This window comes from Podarcis melisellensis, assembly GCF_964234715.1.
Source record: "Podarcis melisellensis genome assembly, chromosome: 6".
In the NCBI taxonomy this organism is placed as follows: domain Eukaryota; kingdom Metazoa; phylum Chordata; class Lepidosauria; order Squamata; family Lacertidae; genus Podarcis; species Podarcis melisellensis.
The window spans coordinates 15,477,775-15,504,440 of NC_138538.1; the positions used below are offsets into that span (position 1 = coordinate 15,477,775).

Sequence of the window (26,666 nt, forward strand, 5' to 3'; positions counted from 1 at the left end):
GCGCCGGGCTCTCAGGGGTGCCAGGCCGAGAGTCTGGGGCCTGAGAGTTGAGTCCGGGGAAGAGCCCGCCTGTTGGTCGAAGTGCCACAGTGGGCTCTTCTTCTACAGGTGGCTCTGCGTCGCGAGTTTGGGGGTGACTGAGCCAGCGAGACACTGAGGCGGCTGGCTGGCTCCACCCCCCTGCACACCTGGTACTGGGCAGATGTTGGGCGGATCTTTGCACCCTGGGGCCGCATATGCTGAAGACAGCCCTGTGTCCATGCCACTCTTTGTGAAGCAGGGTATTATAGTCTAGACTTAACAGTCTCCCTCTTTTAGATTGCAATGCATATTGCTTCACTTCAGAACGAGGCAAGGCAGCCTAACTGCATTTGGAGTCCTTTCTGTTAAAGGGCCCCTGGACATCTGCCCTCAAATCCTTCCCTGATGGTGCAAGTGAAGGTACTAGACTGAATCAAGCATTTGCATCTGGCTAATATCCTTCCATACAAGCTGAGGTTCTTGCCTTAGGTAGAGCAAGAGGCTGGAAAATTTCAAAGGAAATAACACTTCAAAAAGATAAATCGATGCATATTTATCACAAGAAAACAGGATAAGGAAGCAGCAGACAGAATCAATCTCTATTCGGTCACTAACTTAAATAAATATGTTATGGTGACTAAGTGATGAAGAGAATGTTTGTCTTGATTATTATCATCAATAAAAAGATACATTTTCTCAGTCTTTTTTTTTTTTAAAAAAAACACCCCAAATGGCTGCGCATCTTAATTTGAGGAGAGGCTGTTGGCTCTTCACTAGGGAGAAAAGACTGGCTGTGAAAAATACCTCACCAAGAAAAATCACTGTTTCCCCCGCAGATTGATCTGAGCACCGAGACAATTTTTAACATAGAGAAAGGGATAATCAAAAAACAGTTCCCGTTTCCCCAAGTCAAATCCTGTGCATACAGTGAAGGAAGACGTTTCAGAATTAACTTCCATGGACGCGAGGACTATATACTGGAAGCAGCATCGGTGGATGATAAAAATAAGGTAAGTGATGTTGAAAAGCTCCCAGCAATTCCATTTAGTCTGGCTGTTAACCAGAAGGTTGGTAGTTCAAGCCCACCCAGGGACGGTTGTGGGCAGAATTCCTGCATTGCAGGGGTTTGGACTAGATGATCCTTGGGGTCTCTTCTAACTCTATAATTCCATGATTCTATGAACCCTGCTTCTTCCAATGTTTGCTTTGCAGATAACACATCTCCTGAGTAAGATTATACAGAGTAACGCCTGCAGAGGGCTGGCAGAACCTTGCCGTGGTGAGCCTGAAAAATGTGATGTGATCCACGAAGGAATTTTGGATTTACAGCTAGAGACGCCAAAGTCCATTAAATGGGTGAAGTACGAAACTTAGAGATAACTGAAGTAACGACAGTGCCTTATTTAGAGTGCACTCCTATGCATGTTTGCTTGCAAGTGAGTCCCATTAAGCACTCAAGAAAGGGCTCATTTACATTTCTGCTTGCCCTATCCCTAGAACGCATGGGCCCAAGCAGTTTTCTGCTTATCGCATGCTTTCAAGGCATGGTTCCCAGAAGTTTTGCCTTTGCCCTGCTGTTTCCCCCTGGAAAACCTGCTCTCTAGCGCTAAATCGGAACAAACACCAATCTTTGGAAAACCCGATTCAGCACTGAAGGTTGGGCTTCCCTGGGGGAAAACAGTGGGGCATATGAAGGTGTGGATAATCCCTAAGTTTCTTTAGGACTTCGGCCTCAGTTAATTAATTTACTGAGAATGTTTTAAAACCCCATTTAAATTAATAAAATTCCCAAGGTGGCTTGTGGTTTTTTTTTTAAAAAATCAAAATCAAATACTATTAAAACACTCATTTTAAACAACAGTGTTAAAAGAATAATGAGAACATATAAAATAATAAATCACATTGATAAACTGGGATAAAAAGCCAATATTAATTAGTGAATATGTTTTCGTTATAGGGAAGACTGTGACCAAGTGACATGAGTGCCTGTGGTCCAACTGCTAAACACTGATGGGTAACTTTGGGCTCCCAAACACCCTTTTTATTGTGCACCATGATGCTTTATTCTCATGATGCTACTGGGGGGTCTCAAATGACCCTGCTTTCAGTGCTGTTTGCAACTGCAAAAGTTTTTGGGAGGTCACACTGCTTCATTTCCAATTTCACTTCCAGCTGAAATCCTGTATCCTTTTATACTGCAGATGTTCTGGGGTTTTGTTTTTTCCTGCTTTTGTTGTGGTCCACAGGCCCTCTGAGCAGCAGTAATGTGGTAGCAGTGGGGAAGCATCCCAGAACAAAGTGAAGAAGCATAAACCCACCACTAATGCGCTATTATTGTGTAAAGAGCATCTTGCAAAATACACTCACAATAAAACTCCCACCTGGAGGGACCCCGTTCTCCTTTCTTAGAGTAGTTTCATCTTTAAATTGGACTTGAACCAGCCTGTAATGGATGTGAGGGGTTACTTGTGCGTAACCTTACTTCAGTTCAGTTATTTTGCTTGCCCAACCATGCTTAGGGTCGGAGCTCGCCCTCCGTGACCTGTTAGTCACTTGCAGAATCCGAGAGTGGGCGTCTCTTGAATCTCTTCCAGCATAGAAGCTGTTTGACCCCGAGTCTCCGCCTATGTTCTCTGTGTGGAACGCGTCTGCGCAAGTAAGGGGAAGGCAGGGGCGTCCCAGCGCTCTCTCCACTAGATTCGGGGGAAGGGTCTTGGAGCCCTGTCACCAATTCCTCCATCTCCCTCTCTGCTCTATGGGTGTTACGTTGAAATCCTTCCCCCCTGCTCGTCCCCTCTCCGGCATCGCTCGGGAGCCCTGCCTCCGTTTCTTGCTCTGATGGCAATTCCCTGACACAGCCCTTCAAATAGTTGACTTTCCTTTATAAAGCAGGGCATATGGCCTCCTAGATGTTAAATTACTTACTGCATTTATATATCACCCTTTTGCCCAAGGAGGTTTACAATGTTATGATTCTCCCATCATTCACCAGCAGGTAAAAATAAAACCCAACCCAACCCAACCAACCCCTTCTCCCAGCCTTCCTTCTTCCTTCTCAAAGGGCAGATAATGTTCCTCCAGCCATGTGGGGGAAGGGAACAGTATGAGTGGTGCAGGCCCTGCATTACAGAGGATTGGACTAGTTGACTGCTTGGATCGCTTCTAACCCTATAATTCCATGATTCTACAGTGGTGTCTCTGCCTGCCTCTGTCACTCCCTTCTCAATGGTCTTTGCATCACATGTGCAGGTTTTAACAAATGTAATTTCCCTTAACTGTGTGTTTGTGTGTGTGTGAGAGACAGACAGACAGACAGAGAATGAATAAATGGGATCTGAGCAGGCATGAAGTCAGGTGCCAATGGCGGATTTCCTCTGAAAGCAAATACTAGCTGCAGAAGATGGATTGTCTTCAGGACTGTGGCAGGGGAAGAAAGGGTTAAATTCCCCCTTCCCTGCTTGCTGTGGTCCCACTCAATATCAGCCCCCCACCAGCTGACACAATTCCATTTGTAAAAAATCTTGCATGTTAGATTCAAAGATGCATTCGACGTGTGTAGCAGGGATGAGCAACCTGTGGCAAGCTAGGTGTTGATGGGTTCCAGCTCTCACCCTCCCTGATCTTTGGCCAGGGTGATGAGAGTTGGAGTACAACAGCATCCAGACGGCAACAAGTCCTCCATTCCTGTAGCTTGGCCTTGAGTTTCTGGCCCTTTTCCGCAGATCTGATCCAAAATGCAGGGGTTTCATGCGCTGAAGCCAACTGTTAAAAAAAGAATGACTCAAGCGAAGCGGTATCTCATGGGAGCAATGGGAGACTTTCGTTATTTGTGTGCTTTGCTGCAATACTGAATGAAGGTTAATTGAGCCAGACATGTCTTCAAACACATTTTGGGTGCTTGGGGAGAAAACACTCATTGTCCCACTGGGCTCTTCTACATAGCTGTTTATATACCAAACGCTCCCAAGGCCACCCAAAACTCAGAACTAGCCTTCTTTGATTTTAGTCAATTGCCCCACAAACCCAGGGTGTATTCTTTGCTGTCTCCACCAGCTCCCTTTGCAGCTTGTTGCCTTATGTTAGAATGAGGTGTGGAGGAAACCTGGAAAAAGAACAACCTTTAGAAGAAAGACAAGGGTTATGATTTGAATTCCTAGAGCCCTAGAAGTCCTCTTTACCTCCCTGACTTTTCTACAGAGTATTCCTGGACATTATATATTCCAACTCAAGAAGTAGAGAATCTTTCACTGGAGAGAGTTTTTTATGCACCACTCCAGTCTCCAGGAGACACCAGATGGGGCTGAGCTTTACTCAGGGTTTGGTTTCCTAGGAATGAAGGTCAGCAGAGACTCTGGTGTCTTTAGGATATATGGTTTTATTTACACATATATACAACCTTGGCATAGGATGGAAGGGCTCACAGCATTAACACTCACACAGATTTTGCTTCCCTTTTAGGGACTCTCAAAATCCAGTATAGACCAAACACGTTTCCCTGTCTCCAGTTTTCAGCATCCAGCTTTTCAACTCTCTCTTTCACACACACACACACACACACACACACACACACACACACTCTCTCTCTCTCTCTCTCTCTCTCTCTCTCACACACACACACACACACACACACACAAAACTCTGGCTAAACCCAGTGAGGGTGCTGGGAAAAGCCCACCCATTTGTTTCTATGACAACCTCTTTGGATTTGTAAATCTCGGTACTTAACCAACCGGCCAAAGCCATTGCCTTGACAAAGGAACTGATTCGGTAAGCTTGCTCCTATATATTCTACTCCCACAGATGAAGGATCCCAAGAATTGGAAGGGGCCTAAGCCAGGTACCACCAGACTGATTCCCCCCCAAAACTGCAAGAGAACCAGATGAATTGTTCCTATGGCCAGTCCATCTCCCTACCTTTTTCCAAACATTCACCTCCCCCGTCATTTCCTGAACTTCATTGTAAACCCTTCTTGTACTAATACCTCTCTTGAAGCTAATATCTAACCCTCTCTTGAAGCTTAAAACTATTTCTTTGGAGAGAAAACACCTGAATTTGCATGCCTAGATTGGAACAGGTATCTCTCTGATTCCAGTTTTGGGTAACAGCAAAAGCAGAAACATGAAACTGTCCCCCAACACACAAGCGAATTGACAAGGATGCCATTTTTTTGTAACACTAAATGCAAGAGATTTCAGTGGAGAGGGCAAGATTCTTAGTGAGAGGCCTGCTCTTGGAAACTTTCAAGGCTGAATGGTGAAAAAGAGACAAACTCCATAATCTAAACAAAAACAGTAGTGGCTGAATCAATGGAGAATAATTGTTCAGCCTGGACACTGAGGTCCAGCACCGAAGGCCTTCTGGCAGTTCCCTCACTGGAAGAAGTGAGGTTACAGGGAACCAGGCAGAGGGCCTTCTTGGTAGTGGTGCCCGCCGTGTGGAACGCCCTCCCAGCAGATATTAAGGAAATAAGCAACTTGTTGTTGTTGTTTAGTCATGTCCAACTCTTCGTGACCCCATGGACCAGAGCACGCCAGGCGCTCCTGTCTTCCACTGCCTCCCACAGTTTGGTCAAACTCATGCTGGTAGCTTCGAGAACACTGTCCAACCATCTCGTCTTCTGTCGTCCCCTTCTCCTTGTGCCCTCCATGTTTCCCAACATCAGGGTCTTTTCCAGGGAGTCTTCTCTTCTCATGAGGTGGCCAAAGTATTGGAGCCTCAGCTTCATGACCTGTCCTTCCAGTGAGCACTCAGGGCTGATTTCCTTAAGAATGGAGAGGTTTGATCTTGCAGTCCATAAGCAACTATCTTACTTCTAAAAGACACCTGAAGGCAGCCCTGTTTAGGGAAGTTCTTTAATGTTTAATGCTGTATTGTGTTTTTAAGATTCGGTTGGGAGCCAACCAGAGTGGCTGGGGAAACCCAGCCAGATGGGTGGAATAATAATAATAATAATAATAATAATAATAATAATAATAATAATAATAAAGGCTAACGAAGGGCTGCAAGTCATGATGGCTGTGCATTGTCTCTGGTGTCAGAGACAATGTGCATGTCTCAATGCAAGTTGCTGGGACCTGTGGGGAGCACAAGTGGGGAGAGGGATGTTTCATTCATGTCCTACTTGCGGGCTTTCCATATGCACTTGGTAAGCCGCTGCAAGAACAGGATGTGAGACTAGATGGACCTTTGTCTCAAGCCAGTATTAAGCAGCATTATACACTATTGATTGGGAACTTAATAAGATTTGCCGAAATGTAGTCGGCCACTAAGCAGAGAATGCAAACGGCTGAATAAAGCTTGGCATGTTGTGAACGTGTCAGAGATTACTGAGATAGTAAGATTGAGAGGACGGCATAAGCTGGAGCAGTCTGAAAGTCCATGATCCATCAGTTATATGAAAACTAAATACAACTCAATATGATTTGATGCATTTTCATTGTTGAAATGAAAAATAAGCTCAGGGGGACATAGATAAATGGCTAAGCATAATTTCCTTGAGAGATGAGAAGAAGAAATCTAGGGTGGCATTCAACTCAGAGCAGAGCAGCTGGAATCAATGGGCCTAACACAGTCATGTCCATTCATTTCAATGGCCCTGCTTTGAGTAAAGCCCTCCATAAAGTTGAACATCATATACTGTATATGGCAGTAGCTGTAATTTATTATTATTTTATGTTTTACCTCTTTTATTTGTCTAGGCGTACATTCATATTCCTTTAATAACATAAAAGGAGCATTTGGTGAGATTACTTTTTAAAATATATAGCAATGCCATCGACATAAATTGTAAGAAAACAAAGAAACAAAAACAAAAGGGCTTCCCTCCCTCCCTAGGCGGATTTCTGCCTTCCCTAATAGAAAGTGCATTTGTCATACACAGGGAAGAATTCAGTATAACCCTATGGCAATCGTTCTGTTGGCACCAGAGTTACAGCCTGCCAGACCAAATGACCCCAGTCTCCTTCCCCAAGATGCTGTTCTCTGGACCCACTTGGGCTACTTTTTTGGGGGGGGCACAGGGGAGAATGGGGGGAGAGTGCGGAAAAGCCCAATTGTGTTAGTGAAGGTCCTTGCACGGGCGCTTCCGCTAGAAGGACTTGCTACCTTAATTTGGCCCTTAATCCCGTTTGGCTTCTTATAACGAAGTCATTGTGCAGCGAAGTAGCGGCCTTGGGTGCTTCCAAATGTTTCTTAATTGTGGGATGAGCATGCAATATTTTTCACAGCATCCATGTAGCACCACTGGCATCAAAATGCCCACTCCCCTTCATGTGGATTTACCCTTTCTGGTTGAATATATAATATGATAAACAACAACAACATTATGCGTTGGAAGCGATCCATTTGCAATATCTCACCTTGGTTAAGGCCCCATCTAAAAGCACGCTTCGTGTGATTAGCGATGATGAATAATCATATAGTGTCTGAAAAGCAGAGGACACAATAGACCTATTGAGGTGTTCTCAGTTTCTCGCATGAGTGGGAGAGTGAGTCTATATTTGCTGGCCTCTCTTTCTCCATCACATCCCTGTTTCCCAGCCCAGCTGCCCTCCATGTGTTTGAGAAGAAGGGGGTTATGTATCTCCCTGTGTGATTTAGCACCCTAGTTGCACAGGGTTCTACATTTACACAAATCCTACATATATAGAGCAGGCTCTTTATTTATTTATTTATTGCATTTATATCCCAGATTTCCTCTAAGGAGCTCAGAGTGGCAAGCACGATTCTGATTCTTACAGCAATCCCATGAGGTAGATTAAGTTGTGAGACAGTGACCGGTCCAAGGTGAGCGTCATGACTTGAGTGGAGGCTTGAATTCTGGTCCTCCAGGTCCTAGTCCAATGCTCTAACCACTGCACCACACTTCTCTCCCCACACATGGATGGCCATGGGAGCACAATGGATTTTTGTTGTTCACCTTGTGGAGCAAAGCCCAAGTTTGCTTCCTTCATCAAAGCAACTGTTTCTTAAACAGTGAACAATTAAGCTGCAAGTTCTTTGTGAAAGGAATTCGAATGCAATAAGACGGCCAGCTCTGTTCAACAATATGGAGAACTCTGACTCTGCACACAGATGTAGAGATAATCGATGCTTTCAGTTAGGAGTGGTAGCCAAAATGACTTGAATTCTTTATCTTTCAGCTAAGCTTTCAGGAGAGACACTAAATAAATCAGAATTAAACACAAAGGGTTGTATCTAATGCTAATTGTATTCAGATTAGACCCATTGAAAATAATGACCATGACTAACTTTGGCCTATTAATTTTTGTGAGTTTACTTAGTAAAGGTAAAGGTACCCCTGCCCGTACGGGCCAGTCTTGACAGACTCTGGGGTTGTGCGCCCATCTCACTTAAGAGGCCAGGGGCCAGCGCTGTCCGGAGACACTTCCGGGTCACGTGGCCAGCGTGACAAAGCTGCATCTGGCGAGCCAGAGCCGCACACGGAAACGCCGTTTACCTTCCCGCTGGTAAGCGGTCCCTATTTATCTACTTGCACCCGGAGGTGCTTTCGAACTGCTAGGTTGGCAGGCGCTGGGACCGAGCAGCGGGAGCGCACCCCGCCGCAGGGATTCGAACCGCCGACCTTTCGATCGGCAAGTCCTAGGCGCTGAGGCTTTAACCCACAGCGCCACCTGCGTCCCGTGAGTTTACTTACTTAATGCTTAATAATGCTTAGCTGGATAGAACCCACACAATCAGTAGTCAACTGGAGCCCTCTTGATGCTCCAGTGTTTGCCCCACACTGGAGTGGGGGCTTGCCAATCCACCCTTGAGCCCTAGACTTCATATCCATCTGTAGTGACAGGGCCTTCCTACATGTACCTGTACCTGCAAAGCATCCCATGTAATCCAGAACTCTGCATGATTGTGAGTCTGAGTTATGTGCAAAGATGTCAAAGATGTTCACTTATGTGTTCCATCTCCAGAATGGAAATACAAAAATACAATCAGTGGTTGTTTTCAGTCTGCAAATGGTGGTTAATTGATGACTCCTGCCACCTTCCCTTTGCACTGAATTTCCTTTGCACTGAAATGAGCCAGTGTGGTGTAGTGGTTAAGAGCGATAGACTCGTAATCTGGGGAACCGGGTTCACATCTCCACTTCTCCACATGCAGCTGCTGGGTGACCTTGGGCTAGTCACACTTTCTCTGAAGTCTCTCAGCCCCACTCACCTCACAGAGTGTTTGTTGTGGGGGAGGAAGGGAAAGGAGAATGTTAGCCGCTTTGAGACTCCTTTGGGTAGTGATAAAGCAGGATATCAAATCCAAACTCTTCTTCTTATTATTATTACTTAAGTATGTAAAATTCTGCCATGGTGGATAGCAAGATGAATAACTTTGTTTTTGTTTTTGTTGGAAACCAGACTGCAGTGGAATGGAAGCAGCGCTGCATGTGACGAACACGGGTGTTAATGAAAACAAATTATTTCTGCTTCTGCAGTTGAACTCCCCCCTTTTCCCTGTATGTCCCCACAATCTGTTCTTGGGGTTCCCTCAACCCTCTGGAGTAGATCTGAGGAGGGAGTGGGTGTGGGGGAGGAGAAGCAGGGAAAGTTCAGTAACTTGAAGGGACAAGTTAGTTTGCTACCACCCATTATTTCATTAATTTATCTTCCCATAAGTCCCAAGGTGAGTTATATAAAAACAACTGAAAAGAGTTATAAAACCAGTACAAAATATAACAATTAAGAGAGGTTTAAATAATAATAATAATAATAATAATAATAATAATAATAATAATAATAATAATATATTATTTATACCCCGCCCATCTGGCTGAGTTTCCCCAGCCACTCTGGGCGGCTTCCAATCAAGTGTTCAAAACAATACAGCCTTAAATATTAAAAACTTCCCTAAACAGGGCTGCCTTCAGATGTCTTTTAAAAAGAAGATAGCTGCTTATTTGCTTCACATCTGAAGCGAGGGCGTTCCACAGGGCGGGCGCCACTACCGAGAAGGCCCTCTGTCTGGTTCCCTGTAACCTCACTTCTCACAATGAGGGAACCACCAGAAGGCCCTCGGTGCTGGATCTCAGTGTCCGGGCTGAATGATGGGGGTGGAGATGCTCCTTCAGGTATACAGGACCGAGGCCGTTTAGGGCTTTAAAGGTCAGCACCAACACTTTGAATTGTGCTTGGAAATGTACTGGGAGCCAATGCAGATCTCTCAGGACCAGTGTTATGTGGTCCCGGCGGTCACTCCTAGTCATCAGTCTAGCTGCCGCATTCTGTATTAATTGCAGTTTCTGAGTCACCTTCAAAGGTAGCCCCACGTAGAGTGCATTGCAGTAGTCCAAGCGGGAGATAACTAGAGCATGCACCACTCTGGCAAGACAGTCTGCAGGCAGGTAGGGTCTCAGCCTGCGTACCAGATGGAGCTGGTAGACAGCTGCCCTGGACACAGAATTAACCTGCGCCTCCGTGGACAGCTGTGAGTCCAAAATGACTCCCAGGCTCCGCATCTGGTCCTTCAGGGGCACAGTTACCCCATTCAAGACCAGGGAGTCCCCCACACCCGCCCACCTCCTGCCTCCCCAAAACAGTACTACAGTCTTGTCAGGATTCAACCTCAATCTGTTAGCCGCCATCCATCCTCCAACCACCTTCAGGCACTCACACAGGACCTTCACCACCTTCATGGGCAGAGAAGGTCAGATGGGAGCTATCTTGAGTGTTATCTTTTAATGTAGGGATGGGGAACCTGTGCCACTCTGTATATTGTTGGACTGCAGTTTCCATCAACACTAGCCAATATGGCCAAGGGTGAGGGTTGATGGGAGTTATAGTCCAACAACCTCTGGATAACTAGAGGCTCCCCATCCCTAGGTTATACCATAACCAGGGAGCTGTCATTGAGAAGACCCCTCCCCACTTTTAATAGCCAGAATAAGAATACAGTTAACGATTGAAAGAAAGACAGATTTGGAGATAACTGAACACAGCCACTCTATTTTCGGGCTAGGGAACCTATAGCTATTTAGATGTTGCTGGGCTACATCCCTGACTATAAGCTAGGCTGGCTGGAGCTGTTGCTGTTGGCACCTGTCTGTCTTGGGAGAAAATGGAAGGGTGTACCTTTGGGGGTAAAGTCAAACCATCAGAGACCCACAGGGTCTGCTGGTGGGCCGCAGGTTTCTCATCCCCAGGTTTGTGCAACAAAGAAAATGTTTTGCAATATCTCTTCTTCATTTTCAGTCCGACGCCTATCCCTGAATTTCTATCCTGAAGTTCTTTTTTAAAAACAAACCTCTTATTAATTACAGTGTTCATTTCAATTAGAAAAACATAGTTCACTTAATAAATTTAATTGAGAAAGCACAGAGCATTATAGCACCGTATTAGTGAAACCCCGAACACTTCAAATGTTTTGAATGCCATTAAGACAGACTAGCAATTCACAAACCCTTTTAACCTAATAAATACAAAGCATAGAGCACTAAGATACATCAAAACACTGTAAATGTTTTAGGCTCCATTAATGAGGAATCTTTTAACCTCCTAAGTTGATTCGCAAACCATAAAACAATAAGGTCCTTCGCAAATCCTTTTAAAAGAAATTATTTTCACCAGTATGAAATGTGTATTTTTGCATTGAATCAAAGGATCTACATGCTCCTAACTACCTGAGTGTGCCAGCACCTTTTCTTTTCTTTTTCTTTTTTTGTCCTCTAGGCACTTTGTGCAGCTGAGCGAACGGGAGCTGAGCTTACATTGCATCGACCAACGCCAGATGGAGACGGTGGCTCTTGTAGCAAAAACAATTAACTTGTCAAGTGGAGATGCAGTTGTCAGCGAAGAGGATGGTTCTGGCACCTTCATGCTTCGAACAAAGGAAGCCAAGTACTTGTAAGTGTACCTAATACAGCAGAAACAAATGGAATAATAATAATAATAATAATAATAATAATAATAATAATAATTTATTTATACCCCGTTCAGCCCAGAGGGTCTAAGTCAAGGTTGCACAAGTGGTACAAACCATGCTAAATGATGCTAGTGAGCTTTGCATAATGTTCTGTTGTGGATGCTGTGTAGGGAGGAAGAGAAACACACAGACATACCAAGATTGCTGAGTAACAAAAAACAGAAAATTACTCTGGCTAAATTTGCACCATACATTCTAAGCACTACGATACCACTTTAAACAGTCATGGCTTCCTCTGTAGAATTCTGGGATTTGTAGTTTGTTAAGGGTGCCGAGAGTTGTTAGGAAATCACAGAGCTACAATATGCAGATATTCCTGGGAAGAGAGATTGACTATTAAACCAGTCTAGAGATTATTGCTCTGGAAGGGGGAATAGGAGTCAGTGAGACGAGTCAGTGAAACAAAGCTGTGGGGAGTCATTTGTGAAGCCGTTTCTCCTTGAATTGTTGCATCAGTTTCACATAAGTTTGATCACCTTTTCTTGCCAGCTGTAGTCTGCACACACATCAGTTACCACACATTAGATATCACATTGTGACATCCATATACATGTACACCCAAATTCAATAGGCTCTAATATTACCCTGGAGATTGTGTGAAAGAGCTGAAGGCTTGGGAATAAATGAATTGTTAGAAGTTTTGCTTTCTTAGTTTCCCTAAAAGTAAAGCTAGGCATGTGAGATTAGTCACTTGAATCCAGATACACAATTTCTACATTGAATATATGACTGGATGTGCATGTTTCATTTCTAAAATAAGAGGTGCTAAGTTTTCATCACTTATTGATGTGGGAAGGACACTCTGCACATGCTCAAAAGCATGTTAATATGCTGGACATATTTCGGTTCCAGTTCCTAGTGGCTAGCCAAGTCGACGTATCTCAATGTCAAAAGCATTCTGTTCCTTGCTCACAAACCAAAGAAGGATTAATTAGTAAATTGGCTCACGTGAAAAATCTAAATGCTGGAGACAGTGTTTAGCTGTAGCTGTGTCTTCTCAGAATGTAGAAATGTTCCATTTGACCCCAGAGGCCACAAAATTATACGGAAATTGTTCACCTGAGTCAATATGTTGCAATATATATCTTTATATCTCAGCACTCTTGTTTCCTTCAAAGTCTGAGCAATTAAGTCAGCCTGAAAAGGTCAGAGTCAGCACTGCTGGCCTTCTTGACAAGTAAAACTGTCTGTAACATCAATGGGCATGAAACAGAAATGGTTGTGGTTGTGCTTATTGGCATTTCATGTGCACTATTTTGGGTTCACAGACTCACCGTTTTTGAATTGTAGATTCCAAATACCCTTTACTGTCCAGAACAACAAACTAGAGGACATTACCAAGCTCCGAAATGAGTGGATGCTGCTCATAGACAGATACTGCTCATTGCCAAAGGCAGAATCTCTGACTCAGGGGAACGTCTCAGAAGCGGTGTGTGAAGAAGCTCACTGTTTAACTGAAGGGAAGATGGAACAGCCCATCTGTTTCGGTTTGGAATCTCCTACAGCTCCAGAGGCTGTGACTTTAGCCCACACTCTCCAGGAGAACCGTCCTTTGGTTTCAGCATTGGGTCAGCTTCCTGGAAGAACGGCAGCTGGGAAAGTCCCGCCTCCTTTCCCCAAGTTGTCCAGCCAGCCTCCAACATCAACAAGAACAAAAGCATTCCACTGGGAAGTAGTTCCTCAGGAAAAGGTCTGAAATTATATTTTGCATAGAACAGGGCGCATAAAATCAATGAGTGTTTGATTCTCTGTTGTTGCTGTTATCATCATAATCATAGTGTGATTTAACACGAGATTGTTCATCCTTCTGCAGAATAGAAATGCTGTCCATGTTGGAATTTAGCAACAAAATAGAGAAAGCAAGTAGTACACCAGGGTGACCACTGAGGTTCTTTCCAGATGTTTTGGACCAAGCTTCCCATTGTTTCTCAGTATGGGAGTATGGGATAAATCATCCACATCTGGAGTACACCAAGTTGCTACCCTTGTAGTACATACGCTATGTCCCCCTCACATGCCCATTCAGATAACCCTGACAACCCAAGTGATGTAAGCCTCCTTGCAAAGGAGAGTATTGTGATCATGGTAGGCATTTAATGGAATTAAATTGGCGGGTGGGGAACCTATCCTTGCTGTCTTGAGTTCCTTAGGAGGCAAAATGGGCAAGAGACAAACACCATTGGTTAATAAATAAATGTTGGGAATAATCTATAACCATAGTCCCTATCCTCTTAGAGGAGGGCTGAGCAGAAGCAGCCAGCATTCCATAGATCATGTGACAGGTGGGTAGATCTGGCTACCAGCTGATGGCATCAGGTGCAGGAAATGGTAACTTCAATATGCAGCTGCAAGATTCTTCCTTTACAGTCCCAACTTGAACTGCAAAGAAACACGGCCTGAATTCAAGAAGAAGTCAAACCACAGCTTCAAAAATACTACCCCTGCAACTATGGTTTGAATTGCAATGGAATTTTCATTTGAATTCAAGCCAGGTCTGCAAAAGAAGAACCAGGGGTCCATTTAGAGTGAGCTCCTGATTCTCCCTTTTGAATATGGTGCTTTTCCAAGTCATGCTTTTACCCATAGCTGAAGTCTTCTGATGCTGGGTGATGGACAAGTGGCTGTGGCTTGGCTGACATGGCCCTTCGGCCAAGTGGGAATAACTTATGGGCCTAATTAGGACCATAGGCCAGAGGTTCCCCACCACTGTTCTAGATGTAATGACTCATGATTCACAATCATCCTCTACCCCATTGAGGAATGTGGTAGCACCAAGCCACAGAAAGGTCATGGTCCTATTTCATGAGTCAAGTTCTTTTATTTAGATGGAATCTTCACCCTGCCCACATACAGTCCCCTGGTAATCATTCAGTTGGAGGAATACAGTGAAAAACACTATGATGGAATTCAAGTTCTACATGGATTCCTCAAGAAGAATCCCCAAGCTCTTAGCCCCATGGGAATCTATTGTCTTTTTATGGTTACGACTGTCCATAAAGAATGTCATGACTACCATTTACACATCACAGGGTGACCTCAGGAAGAAGGTACTTGCAGTTCCTAGGACTCCTCTTATATGCTCAGTTAGGTCTTACAATACCCAGTCAGGAACATGGGATCCTACTCGGCTGTCCTATAAGATAGTTATACATCCCCCTGGCTCACCAAATCCCATTTTTTTTGAATCATGGAATTCTCTAGTCTTGGGCTTCCAGGCTAATTATTAGCCAAGTTTGGTCTCCACTCATAATTAGTTTCGCTGCAGTTTCAAAACTGGCATGTTACACTTCCATGGCTGACCCCTTCCCTTTCTGGCTGAAACTTACCTGGCAGCAGTGGTAAGGAGGGCTGTTGCAACCTTCATTAGGCCATTATTAAGTGACAAGACTGGAGGGAAATGTTGTTTCTATGGGGTCTTCACAAATATCCTGGAAACTACAGTTCACCAGAAATCAGCTAACAAAAGATACATAGGGTATCTATAATTCTGAGGGTTCCTGGGGCTTTTACTACATTAAGGCTACATTTCACCATTGCAGGTACGCTTTTTTCGGGGATGGGGGAATGTGTCAGAGAGGAGTATGAAGGGTCTGCAGTACTCATCATATTCCCTAGTGGTTGGAGGATGTGTTGGGAGTGGGGATACTTCTCATTGCTTTGTGTGTTTATAAAAGCATCACTGAAAATATGACGAAACCTGGAGCTTGGAATATGTGAGCTTAAAATGAACTAATTTTGGACATGAGCTGAGCTGCGTGCAAAGTAGCTTGCATTAGGTAAGCTCATTCCAAATCAAGCCTTGGGAACTTGCCTGTCCTAATTATAGAGATGCCATGACATATTTACTTACAGCGTTTTAATATTTTTAGATAGAGAAATCAATCTGGACATCCTGCCACCTGGGCCAGAAAACCATAGATGTGGCTCGGCTTCACAACCAGTTTTGTATTCAAGAAGTGGTGGGAACTCATGGCAATGAGCCTCTCCTGACACAACAAATCATGTTAAACCCCAAAATTGCGCATAACTTCAGTAAGTGTGAAAATGTCACTTTGCTTACTGGGAGTAGCCCCTTACTCATGATTCCTAAGATTTTTAAGAGGCTCAGAAGGAAATGCTGTAGAATTTCAACTGAATTTCAATAGTTGTAAGAAGAGCAGTCCATCAAATGTTATCCTGTGAACATTGACATAAGAATATAAGGAGAGACCTCTTTATCAGGCCAAAGGTCTACCCAGTCTAGCATTCTGTTCTCCTAGTGATCAAACAGATGTCTGTGGGAAGCCCACAAGCAGTTCATGAGTGCAATGGCTCTCCTGTAACAGATGTTTAAAGGAATACTATCTTTGATCCTAAGGGACGTGGGTGGCGCTGTGGGTTAAACCACAGAGCCTAGGACTTGCCAATCAGAAGGTCGGCGGTTCGAATCCCCGCGATGGGGTGAGCTCCTGTTGCTCGGTCCCTGCTCCTGCCAACCTAGCAGTTCAAAAGCACGTCATAGTGCAAGTAGATAAATAGGTACCGCTCCGGCGGGAAGGTAAATGGCGTTTCCGTGCACTGCTCTGGTTCGCCAGAAGCAGCTTCATCATGCTGACCACATGACCCGGAAGCTGTACACTGGCTTCCTCGGCCAATAAAGCGAGATGAGTGCCGCAACCCCAGAGTCGTCCGTGACTGGACCTAATGATCAGGGGTCCCTTTACCTTTATTTTTGATCCTGCGGTAGTACACAGCCACCGTGACAAGTAGTCATTGATGGCCTTATCCTCCATTTCTAATCCCCAATTTAAGCCATCCAAGTTGGTGGTCATAACTACATCTAGTGGTAGCAACTTATGTAGTTTAGCTGTCTGCTGTGTCAATGAGTGCTTTGTTGTTGTCCTGAATCTCTTGCCATTCAGCTTCATCTGCTGACCCTGAGTTAGGAAGCTGCCTTCTACTGAGTCAGACATTGGTCCATCTAGCTGAGTACTGTCTACACTGACTGGATGAGTCTCCACAATTTCAGATACCCCCTGTCTTTCTGGAGATGCCAGGGATTGAATCTGGGACCTTCAGCATGCAAAGCAGAGGCTCTACCGCTGAACTTTGGTCCTTCCCTCAAGTACCAATAGATGAGTCTGTCAACATCAGTTTCTCATTTCCCCAGTTTTTAGTTCTCTGTATTTCTCCATCAAATTGTGATTTTTTAAATTTAATTTTTAATTTTAAAAAATCCACATGAAAATTTGAAGACATTTTGTATTTAGCTTTGACAAATATGCATATTTTTGTAAGCAAATTTATCCCATATTTGGCACTTTTGCATGTTATTTTCACTGCTGTGTGCTTTTTAATGCACACTTTGTACACATTTTCTGGTTAGTGGACTGTACTGTAAAATTCAGAGAAGTGCAAAATTTAGAGAAATACAAATTTCAAAGGATAGTTCGTGTGTAAGCTTGAAAACTGCACCTTAGGTAGTTTCTCATTAAAATACAAACAAAACCAAGTTTCTTCCCCATGCCTACTCAAAAGTAAGCTAAACGCAGCCCAAACAGTTCACCCTGCCCTTTATAATTACTCTAAATTTTCCTTTTCTCCTTGACAATTTTTGAATGCATTTCCTCTCTCAGTATTGGAACATGGTCAAGAAGAAATGGGGGATAAAATTTTGACACAACACTATGTGTGCTTTATAGCACTTCCCAGGATCCTTTGTAACTCTTGAGGCAGCTGCGCAAGGGGCCTCCAGCAAGCACAACTGGAAATCCTTTGTGTGAAGTATAAACCTGTGAAGGATTTGCATGAACTAAAATTGGAAGGGTGTAATCATTATGTTAATTGGGACACCTGGGCTGGGAAATTATTGCATCCATTGACTGACACTAAAGTGGTGGTGGTGGGGAAGTACATGTTAAGATGTTGTTAGTGAGGATAAAGACATCTTTAAACAGTGCTTTTTAATCCTCCAAATTAGTCTTGTTTCTTCCAGGAAACCACTCTTTTCTACTAGGCAAATTGGGCAAGCCCCTGCTTTTAGCAAACTTACGACTCCAAACATGCTTGGGGAAAAACTGGACAAATTCAGGTGTGGGTAATTCAATAAGGGTATCACTTTTCATTCAGAGGCAGTGTACCCCTGTTTACTTGACGCTTTGTTCACATGACAGTGAGAGCGACTGTCATCTTTCCACCTTGTTTGTGAGCTCCCAGGGGGAGTTGAGTGGTCACTCTGGAGAGCAAAACAGTGGGCTCTGTAAACTCAATCCCAGAATCAGCAGCACAATTTTTGTATTCTTAACCAAAATAATTTTCAAAGTAAGGTTTTGAGTGCCATCAGGAGACACTCTCTTGATTTATTCTTCTGACTAATGGATTGACTGCACTTCAATCAAATACATCCATATGGATACATCGATGCCATTCGTACTAGAATGCTAGGATACTATTTGTACAAGATATTAGAGCACTGACTCATCTTAGCTTTTAGTGGGCACAAGCACAAGCTAATTCTGTGGGCTGAACAACAGTATAAATGTCCCAGTGTTCTTTCTCTGCTTCCTCCCCCCCCCCCGCTCCCCTGTGCATTTATCTACAAGTAATCAAAGAACCATTCTCCCCCTCCAGACATTTTTCTTAAAAGTTTCCGCATAAAGCCAAGCCAGCTGAAAGAAAAATTATACATTATACATGAAGACAGTGGTGGACTTAGCATTGAGCAGATTACAGCACTAAGAAGGTAACCTTTTGGATAGAATTCTTTATTTATGATAGATATTACTTTTCGAAAACAGCATCATTTTGGGCAAATGAAAGGAGAAGCGAAAGGATGTGTTTACTGAAGCACCTGATGTACCTAGCTCCTTGCATTGGAAATTAGGGATGTAACTTAAAAGAAATACATATGCTCTATTACTCATTGTTCTCTGGAGGAACCGTAAGCCACCTTGCTGCTGGTAATGCTGAGCTTTAAGCAAAGTGAGCAACAAAACAATTCAATCCAGTTGAGCCAAATGGCTTGGATTTAAAATAAATTAATCCCATGCTTGACATGATTATGGGCTACCTTTTTGCATTATTTCCCCCAACCCATCCAGAGACAGCTTGAAATAACTTTCCACAATGCCTTAGGGACATAGGAAGCCATCTTCTCCTGAGTTAGACCATTGGGTCTATCTAATGCAGAATTGTCCACACCGATTGGCAAGAGCTCTCCAGGGTTCCAGGCAGAGGACATTTCTACCTGGAGATGCTGGGGATTCAACCTGGGGTTTCTGCATGCGAAGCAGTTGCTCTAGCACTCAGCTATGGCCCTTCCCTGTTCACCTCTCTCCACTTGCTTTGTGTGCTTGGACTGGGAAGATTCCATGGTGCTGCTTTGCAGACTATCCGAGGCAGGTGAAAGAGGCATGTGGATTTACAGTGGTGCCTTCTGGGTGATGCTAGACTCCAACTCCTGCCAGCATAGCCAGAGGTCAGGGATGATGGGAGTTGAAATACAGCAGCATCTGAAGAGCATTATGGTGGGTACCCCTGTACCACAGTACCTTCTCTAGCAGTCACAAGGGGAAAGGAGAATACAGAGACTGCTGAAATAACTCTCTGCGTGTCAGAACAAGTTTGTGTTGCTTGGTCTAAATAAACAGGGAGGTTTGATTGGTGCCAACTCTCTGTGTTCTGAATGCCAAGCAAAGGGCTATTTATTCAACAAGACATTGTTTTAAACTCTGACATTTAACTGTGCTTTTATCTGCCACGTTTATGTTTGTATTGCATTATGGTGGGTATTGTGGCTTTTAAGTTTTGTAAACAGTGCAGGCAATTTGACTATGAGGCAGCATAGAAATGTATTACATCAAACGAACAAATGAACACTGCTAGAATTTGTTCCACCTGTGGGAAGGCCCAATGAAACAGTTCTAGCTGTTGTTGTTTTCCCAATCTGAATGTGGGCAGAAGAGGAAAAATTGACATATGGAATGTAGTTAATTATTCAAGATGGCAGTGGTTAATGGATTTGAAACAAGCCAATACAAAAATGCTATATTTTCCCCCAATTAATTAAAATGGGCAAACGTTCATTGTTGTTTACTCTGGTTTAGCACACAAATGAGCCCATGTTTTTAAGTATTCTGTTGAAATTGTTACCATTGTCTACAAAATGCCCATGTTTGACACTGATGTCTTGGAACCAGGAATGCTAATTTGTATCGATTTCCCATAGATACCAGCCCACCGCGAAAGATATAGAAATGTACACGTCGTTCAAAGGGTCTCCTTCAGAACTGCATCTGGTGGATCAATTTATGCTAGAAGTAAGAAGTATACCTATGGTTTAAGTTGTGGTTTTGTACATGCCATATTGTCTGCTTCTTGCTCTCTGTTGATTTTATGCTGAGTTTAAAACTTGGGACAATGCAACTCGTCGAACTTTCTTGGAACAAAGAAATCCTTTGCAGCAGCTGGGTTGCTTTATTTATTCAAACATCCTTACCTGTCTCCTTAACACAGAAGACTGTGCAAAAGACACAGTGTTAAGTTCAAACTGAAATGTTAAAAAAGCATTTCTAAAATATTTCATTTGTGTTTTTTAAAGTACAGAACAGCAGTTGTGTGACTTAAGGTCAATGCATTGTTGAAGATGCATGTCTAGCTGACATGCCCCAAGGTGGGAGCTTTTACCTAGGGTTATAGTTCAATATGGATATGTCTGGTCCCAGGTTCAGCTTTATCTTTGCTGCTGCTATGCCAAAACGTGTCCCCAAATTTCTCAAAACTTTTCTTCCACTGCAAAAGAGGCTGCCTCATTCTCAGGACACTTTAGAATTTTTTTAAACATTTTGTGGCTGTGGAATCGAGCTTTCGTTGTTGTTGCAAGGTAGCTGTGGGTAGGGGACGCGGGTGGCGCTGTGGGTAAAACCTCAGCGCCTAGGACTTGCCGATTGAAAGGTCGGCGGTTCGAATCCCCGTGTCGGGGTGCGCTCCCGTCGTTCGGTTCCAGCGCCTGCCAACCTAGCAGTTCGAAAGCAGCTCCGGGTGCAAGTAGATAAATAGGGACCGCTTACCAGCGGGAAGGTAAACGGCGTTTCCGTGTGTGGCTCTGGCTCGCCAGATGCAGCTTGTCACGCTGGCCACGTGACCCGGAAGTGTCTGCGGACAGCGCTGGCCCCTGGCCTCTTAAGTGAGATGGGCGCACAACCCTAGAGTCTGGCAAGACTGGCCCGAACGGGCTGGGGTACCTTTACCTTTACCTTTAGCTGTGGGTAGAATGGGCATACATGCATTTTTCCTTTCCATTTCTCCAGCACTTTGTAGTCTCTTGGCTCTGTATGGGCAAAGCTCTGTCATCTTACTCTGAGTAAGCTGACCATTGAGCAGACTTCAGGGGTTTTCAGGAAACACTCAGGAAGGCTGCAGAGTGCAGACCACTGGAGAATTAAACTGAAGACTGAATGAACAGGCACTCACAAATGCTGCTTCACTACCTTGTAAATGGGTGCCTTGAAAGTGAGAGAAATTCAACAACAACCCTGTAGCTCATGCATGGGAATTCCACCAATTTCCCCTCTCCCTTTCCATCTTGATCATTTTTGAGCACAATTTTCTCATGAATTCTCACGAATTGGTGGTATCAAATGAATACATTCCATTGGAGCAAGGATTTATGTTTGCTCAGTGGAACTTCCCTTCATCCCCTTCCTCCATGCATACTCCAAACCCTCTTCAAATCTGCTTCAGAGGGTTGTGGGAACCCCTAGAACAGATTTAACAAGGCAGCTTAAAATTTTCTTATGTAGGACAACAGGAATCTTTTCTGAGTTTCCTTTCCTTTATGCAGATGTGTAAAATACCTAATTTATGCAAGAAACTTGACCTCTTGCATTCCATTCGTGAACTACCAGAATCCATGGCTGAACTGCGGCCAGTAAGTATCATACCTTGATTTCTGTGGGTAAGAATATTATATTTGTTTGTGTGTGTGCCTTAAATAAATTTAAACATTGAGCTTCCTGTAATCCTAACCATACTTACATTGGATAAAGTCCCTTTGTACTCAGGGGACTGGGGTAAATCTGTCAAACTTGCTTTCTCTTGGTGTTTTTGTTTTTCCCCCCAGTCGTAAGTCCACATTAGCACATCAGTTTGGATATGCTAAATCGAAGTTATCATGAAGGGAACCAAATGCATGTTATAGCCAAACATAAACAGGCAAATATAAAATAAACAGAAGAATTATACATTTCAATACCTTCTTTTGTATATGTTACTTGGATGAAGTACTGCATTGCAAGCTTTGGAGAAGCACAATTTTTTGAGGGATGGCTGTATTTTGGTTTGCATTTTGTTCTAGAAAGTGAGAATTAGGTAGGTTCACCTTTAAATGTGAACTAAACTGAATTCCTGCCCCCCCTATCCTTACTCCTGAGTCAACATGCTTAGGGATGCACTATAAAGCACCAGATGCCCTCCATGTCAATTTTAAAAGCCGGCGTGTCTATCTACGTATGTGTGTGAGCAGAGATTTTCCTTGGAAAAAGCAACTCACCCGTCATGTTGTTGACATTCATATTGTAATAATGCGGGCAGCCTGATGTATAAGTTGTCATTTCACTGCATTATTCAAAAGAAATGTGGGGAAAGGTTTTGATGATCTATGTGTTGCTCCTGGATTTGATAGCCAAGAGAGTCATAACTAGCATGAAAGTAAATTTGAGATCGTCTAGATTTTGAAATACAATATGCGCTACCTGCTGGGGTATCTAAAATAGCCTTGGGCAAGTCAAAACCTGAGAGAGTTCATTAGCGGAAATAGCACCTCCAGAAGGTAATACCTCATGAACGATGACACAGTCCATGCCAATCAACACAGCTGATACCTTGTAGATATTGTTTGAGATTTAATTTTCGAGATATTTGTCATTCTTGTTTACCTATGGAAACACAGTCTAGGTGCCCAAGCAATACATCCAACATTGACTGTTTTGTTTTACATAATAATGAAAATCTGGTTTGGGGCTCAAGGTGTCCACAGTCTCAAAAAGACTGCCAGTCATCCAGTTTGAAGAGGCTGCAGGGAGGGAGCTGAACTTAACCTGAACCACAAAGGCTGGTTCAAAGAACCTCCTGCATTGTGTCAATTGCAACTAAGCATCAATGCTAAAACCTCTCTGGAGCCTTGAACCTGAACTAGAGCCAATTGCTCCCAGATACTGGTTGAAAATAACAGCTCTCTGTTGGGTGCTCCCAATGTCATTCTATTTTTGGAAAAGCAGGTATGGGGCACCGGTTTTGATTGGGGTCACAGCATGAGGAGAGAGACACTTTTCCCCACACCATAGCCCTGGTCCAGATTACATACACCCCTTATTTAATTGGAGCTGCTATTACTTGTGGATGGGAAAATATGAAAAATTAATTTTTAAAGTCCACATGTTTCTCCCTCTATGGCTAATAGCAGCTCTAGGGAGGCAATCCTTCTTTAATTAATGAGCTCAATATAAGGAAGGGTGAAAAATATACATCCATATTGGGAGAGACAAAAGAAACAAAGAAAAAAGAATATCCAACCCAACAAGATCTGAACAAGTTAAAATTGCACATCCTTTTTTCATTATGGAAATCAGTTTTGAAAGAGCACACTGGGGTCAAAATAAGAATGAGTTGGGATTATTGACAAGTGTGCACTGGGAGAGTAAGAGAAGGTAACCTTTTGCACCCTGTTTTTGCCCTACTGTGTAGTTGCAGAAGCAGTGATTTGCACAAACCCTCCATAGGGAGACACCTGTGTTCCGGGTGCAGGGGGACATATGATTATGCACACAAGTGGCAGATAAGACAAGCTACTGCCTGTATTGAATATTCAGGCTGCTATTTCTTCCTGCTGATTTTTGAAACTAACAGTGTATCTCTTTGAGAACACAAAGCATGAAATGACTGGCATATTACCTGCCAATAATGTGTCAAGGGCCATCAAAAGCTGCTACTTCTAAGCAAAAGCAGCTTTGCAAAGGGGTAACATGAAGTGGAAAAGTTGCAGCAATGGTGGCATATTAACCCTTTCCTTGCCTGATGGTTTTCTGCTCAGAGTTGCCCTTTCACAGCTCTTATTCTGCCTGTGAGGTCCAAAAAGCAGACTTTTTCTTCACAGATCCCTCAATCTGTGTCAGTCACCCTACAGAGGAGGGAAGGGGAGGGAAGATTAGGAACATAGAAGCAGCACAAAGAGTCCAGTTACCCCTTCTCACCACTTTTACTGCTGCAAATTGCCCTTTCTGAAGCTGCTATTGTATGTAATTACTTTCCAAGTCAAGTGTAGCCAACATGTTGCCCACAGGACTAACAGAAAAGCAGCCTTGCAGGACAAATGGGGAGGCCTGTGGGGCAATCTTGGCTCACCAGTTTCCTCGCCTGTTATAGCACAAAAGTGCCTCTCCACATAGCAATAAACGTATTAATATTTGGGAAGCATTGCAGGAACAACTAATAATTGCGAGCCAGTGTGGTGTAATGGTTAAGAGTGGTAGACTCGTAATCTGGGGAACCAGGTTCGCTTCCCCGCTCCTCCACATGCAGCTGCTGGGTGACCTTGGGCCAGTCACAACTTCTCTGAAGTCTCTCAGCCCCACTCACCTCACAGAGTGTTTGTTGTGGGGGAGGAAGGGAAAGGAGAATGTTAGCCGCTTTGAGACTCCTTTGGGTAGTGATAAAGCAGGATATCAAATCCAAACTCTTCTTAATAAAGTGGTCCAGTATAAATCTACCACTAATCCATTATTATTGCATCAGTGACATGTTGCACAATGTGCCCACAAGCGAATGCTGAAGATCCCTGCCATTACAGTGCGTGAGAATGTAGCAATCTTGACTATGAAGTCTTCATGGCAGATCCCTACAGAGGCCCCTTTTATGGCTTGAGATTCCCATGGTCTAGATTAATTCCTGACTGACCAAAACAATGCAGAGAGCCCCATTTAGTCACCCTTGACAATTTAATCAAACGATGCCTCCTTGTGTTCCAGCTCATAAACCAGAAGATCAGGGCATGCAAACAGCTGCAGGACAACCCGAAATTTGTTGCTGTGCTGGAATATATCTTAGCCATTGGGAACTACTTAAATGAAAATGCTGGGAGAGAGAAGGCCAAAGGCTTTCAGCTGTCTTCTCTGGCTAAAGTAAGTGGTTTTGCTGGGGAAAGGCTTGGACTGTAGGAGAGTACAATTTCCCTTAAAAAAAGTGTTTAAATCTCTCTCTTTTTCTCCTGAGTGCAGATAAATAATACAGCAATGTCATTCCCTTCAGATGAATGTTTTCTAGATGCTCCAAACCCTTCAAAGAAATGCTGAGACTCAGTGCAAACTACTCTGGCTAAGTCCAGACCCTCCAAGTGTCCCTATTTTCCAGGGACAGTCCCAGATCTACAGAAGCTGCCTCAGTTTCTGATTTGATCCTGGAACGTCCTGCTTTTCCTTAGGACGTCCCTATTTTCACCAGAGAAATGTTGGAGGGTATGGAGTTATGTGACCCCTGAGCCAAGAAGATAAGTAACTATACAACCTTTAGGAGACATCGGAAGGCAGCCCTATATAGAGAAGTTTTTTAATGTTTAATGCCTATACACACACACACGCACACACACACAGCATATTTACTCGAGTCTAATGCACCATCAAATCTAATGAGCACCTCAATTTTCAGACCCTTGAAACCAAAAAAAGTATTTGCTGGTGAATGTAAATGTGCCATCAAATCTAATGCGCACCCTAATTTTCACAATGTAATTTGGCCCCAAAAGGTGAGTACTGTATTAGATTTGAGTAAATACCGTATATTGGAAGTTGCCCAGAATGGTGGCTTCCATCTGGTAGTCTCCACATTGTAGGAATATCATTTAAAATGTGTGGACATCTGCAAATAACAAAATTTTGTCCGAAACAGAAATTAATGAACAACAGTTTCTGGCCAGAATTAAGATGCAATAGGATATGCCGATGTAAAAGTGACTTTTTGGTTGTATTATCTGTGATCCATTTGCAGGACTGATGATTTGCCTTTGAAAATGTTGGCAATAAGAGCAGTTTCCTTTGCCTCAAACTCTGTGTTTGGCTGCTCCTATTACTGACTGCATATTCTCTAGGCAGCCTTGAACCTTTAAGCATATTATCAAATTCTGCCACATCTCTAAATAGAAGTGGAAGTTATTTCCCCCCACCATGGCACTTCCCAGGGATTTCAGTATATTGAGTGAATGATTTATGATGCAAGCGACAATTCAGAGCCCCAATTTGGATGTTTGCCTTTTTTTATATTTCTGCTGAACTACCACATTTATCATTATGAAAAATATCTGCAAAACCTTACTGTGCCAGACGACATCTTTCTCCATCCCACTACGGAGACTTAAAGCATTGTTTTACATGAACTGTTCTTACTGTTTTACACTGGAGTGTGGAACCTTTTGTCACTGTCTAGGAAATATATATGTCCCATTTTCAATGTTAAAATCGCCCAGTGGGTTACTCCCAAGACCACATTACCTGCTTTCCTTTTTGTACATGGGTGTACAGCTATTCTTGCCAGTCAAGCCCCCTTCAGACATTTTCCCTCTCTGTATTTAAAGCATGTGTGAGGGAGTAGCACCCTCAACACCTCAATCCCTGCTGGCAACAGCTTAATACATTCAAGTTTTCTGTGGAAGATCAGAGAACCTGTGAAGCATTGGGAGTCAACTTGATGCCCT

The 26,666-nt window shown here is 43.5% G+C and overlaps 1 protein-coding gene across 3 annotated transcripts in view; it reads left to right on the top strand.

Annotated features, from left to right (window-relative positions):
• Positions 1-26,666, top strand: part of LOC309372831 — a 90,346-nt gene that overhangs the window by 38,046 nt on the left and 25,634 nt on the right. For all 3 annotated transcript variants that reach the window (XM_081916815.1, XM_081916814.1, XM_081916816.1), the window contains 9 exons: positions 858-1,031; positions 1,234-1,382; positions 11,695-11,868; positions 13,238-13,637; positions 15,817-15,979; positions 18,557-18,668; positions 20,154-20,244; positions 21,768-21,854; positions 24,949-25,101. In XM_081916815.1, the coding sequence (XP_081772941.1) occupies positions 858-1,031; positions 1,234-1,382; positions 11,695-11,868; positions 13,238-13,637; positions 15,817-15,979; positions 18,557-18,668; positions 20,154-20,244; positions 21,768-21,854; positions 24,949-25,101 (1,503 nt within the window). The remainder of the gene's footprint in view (positions 1-857; positions 1,032-1,233; positions 1,383-11,694; positions 11,869-13,237; positions 13,638-15,816; positions 15,980-18,556; positions 18,669-20,153; positions 20,245-21,767; positions 21,855-24,948; positions 25,102-26,666) is intronic.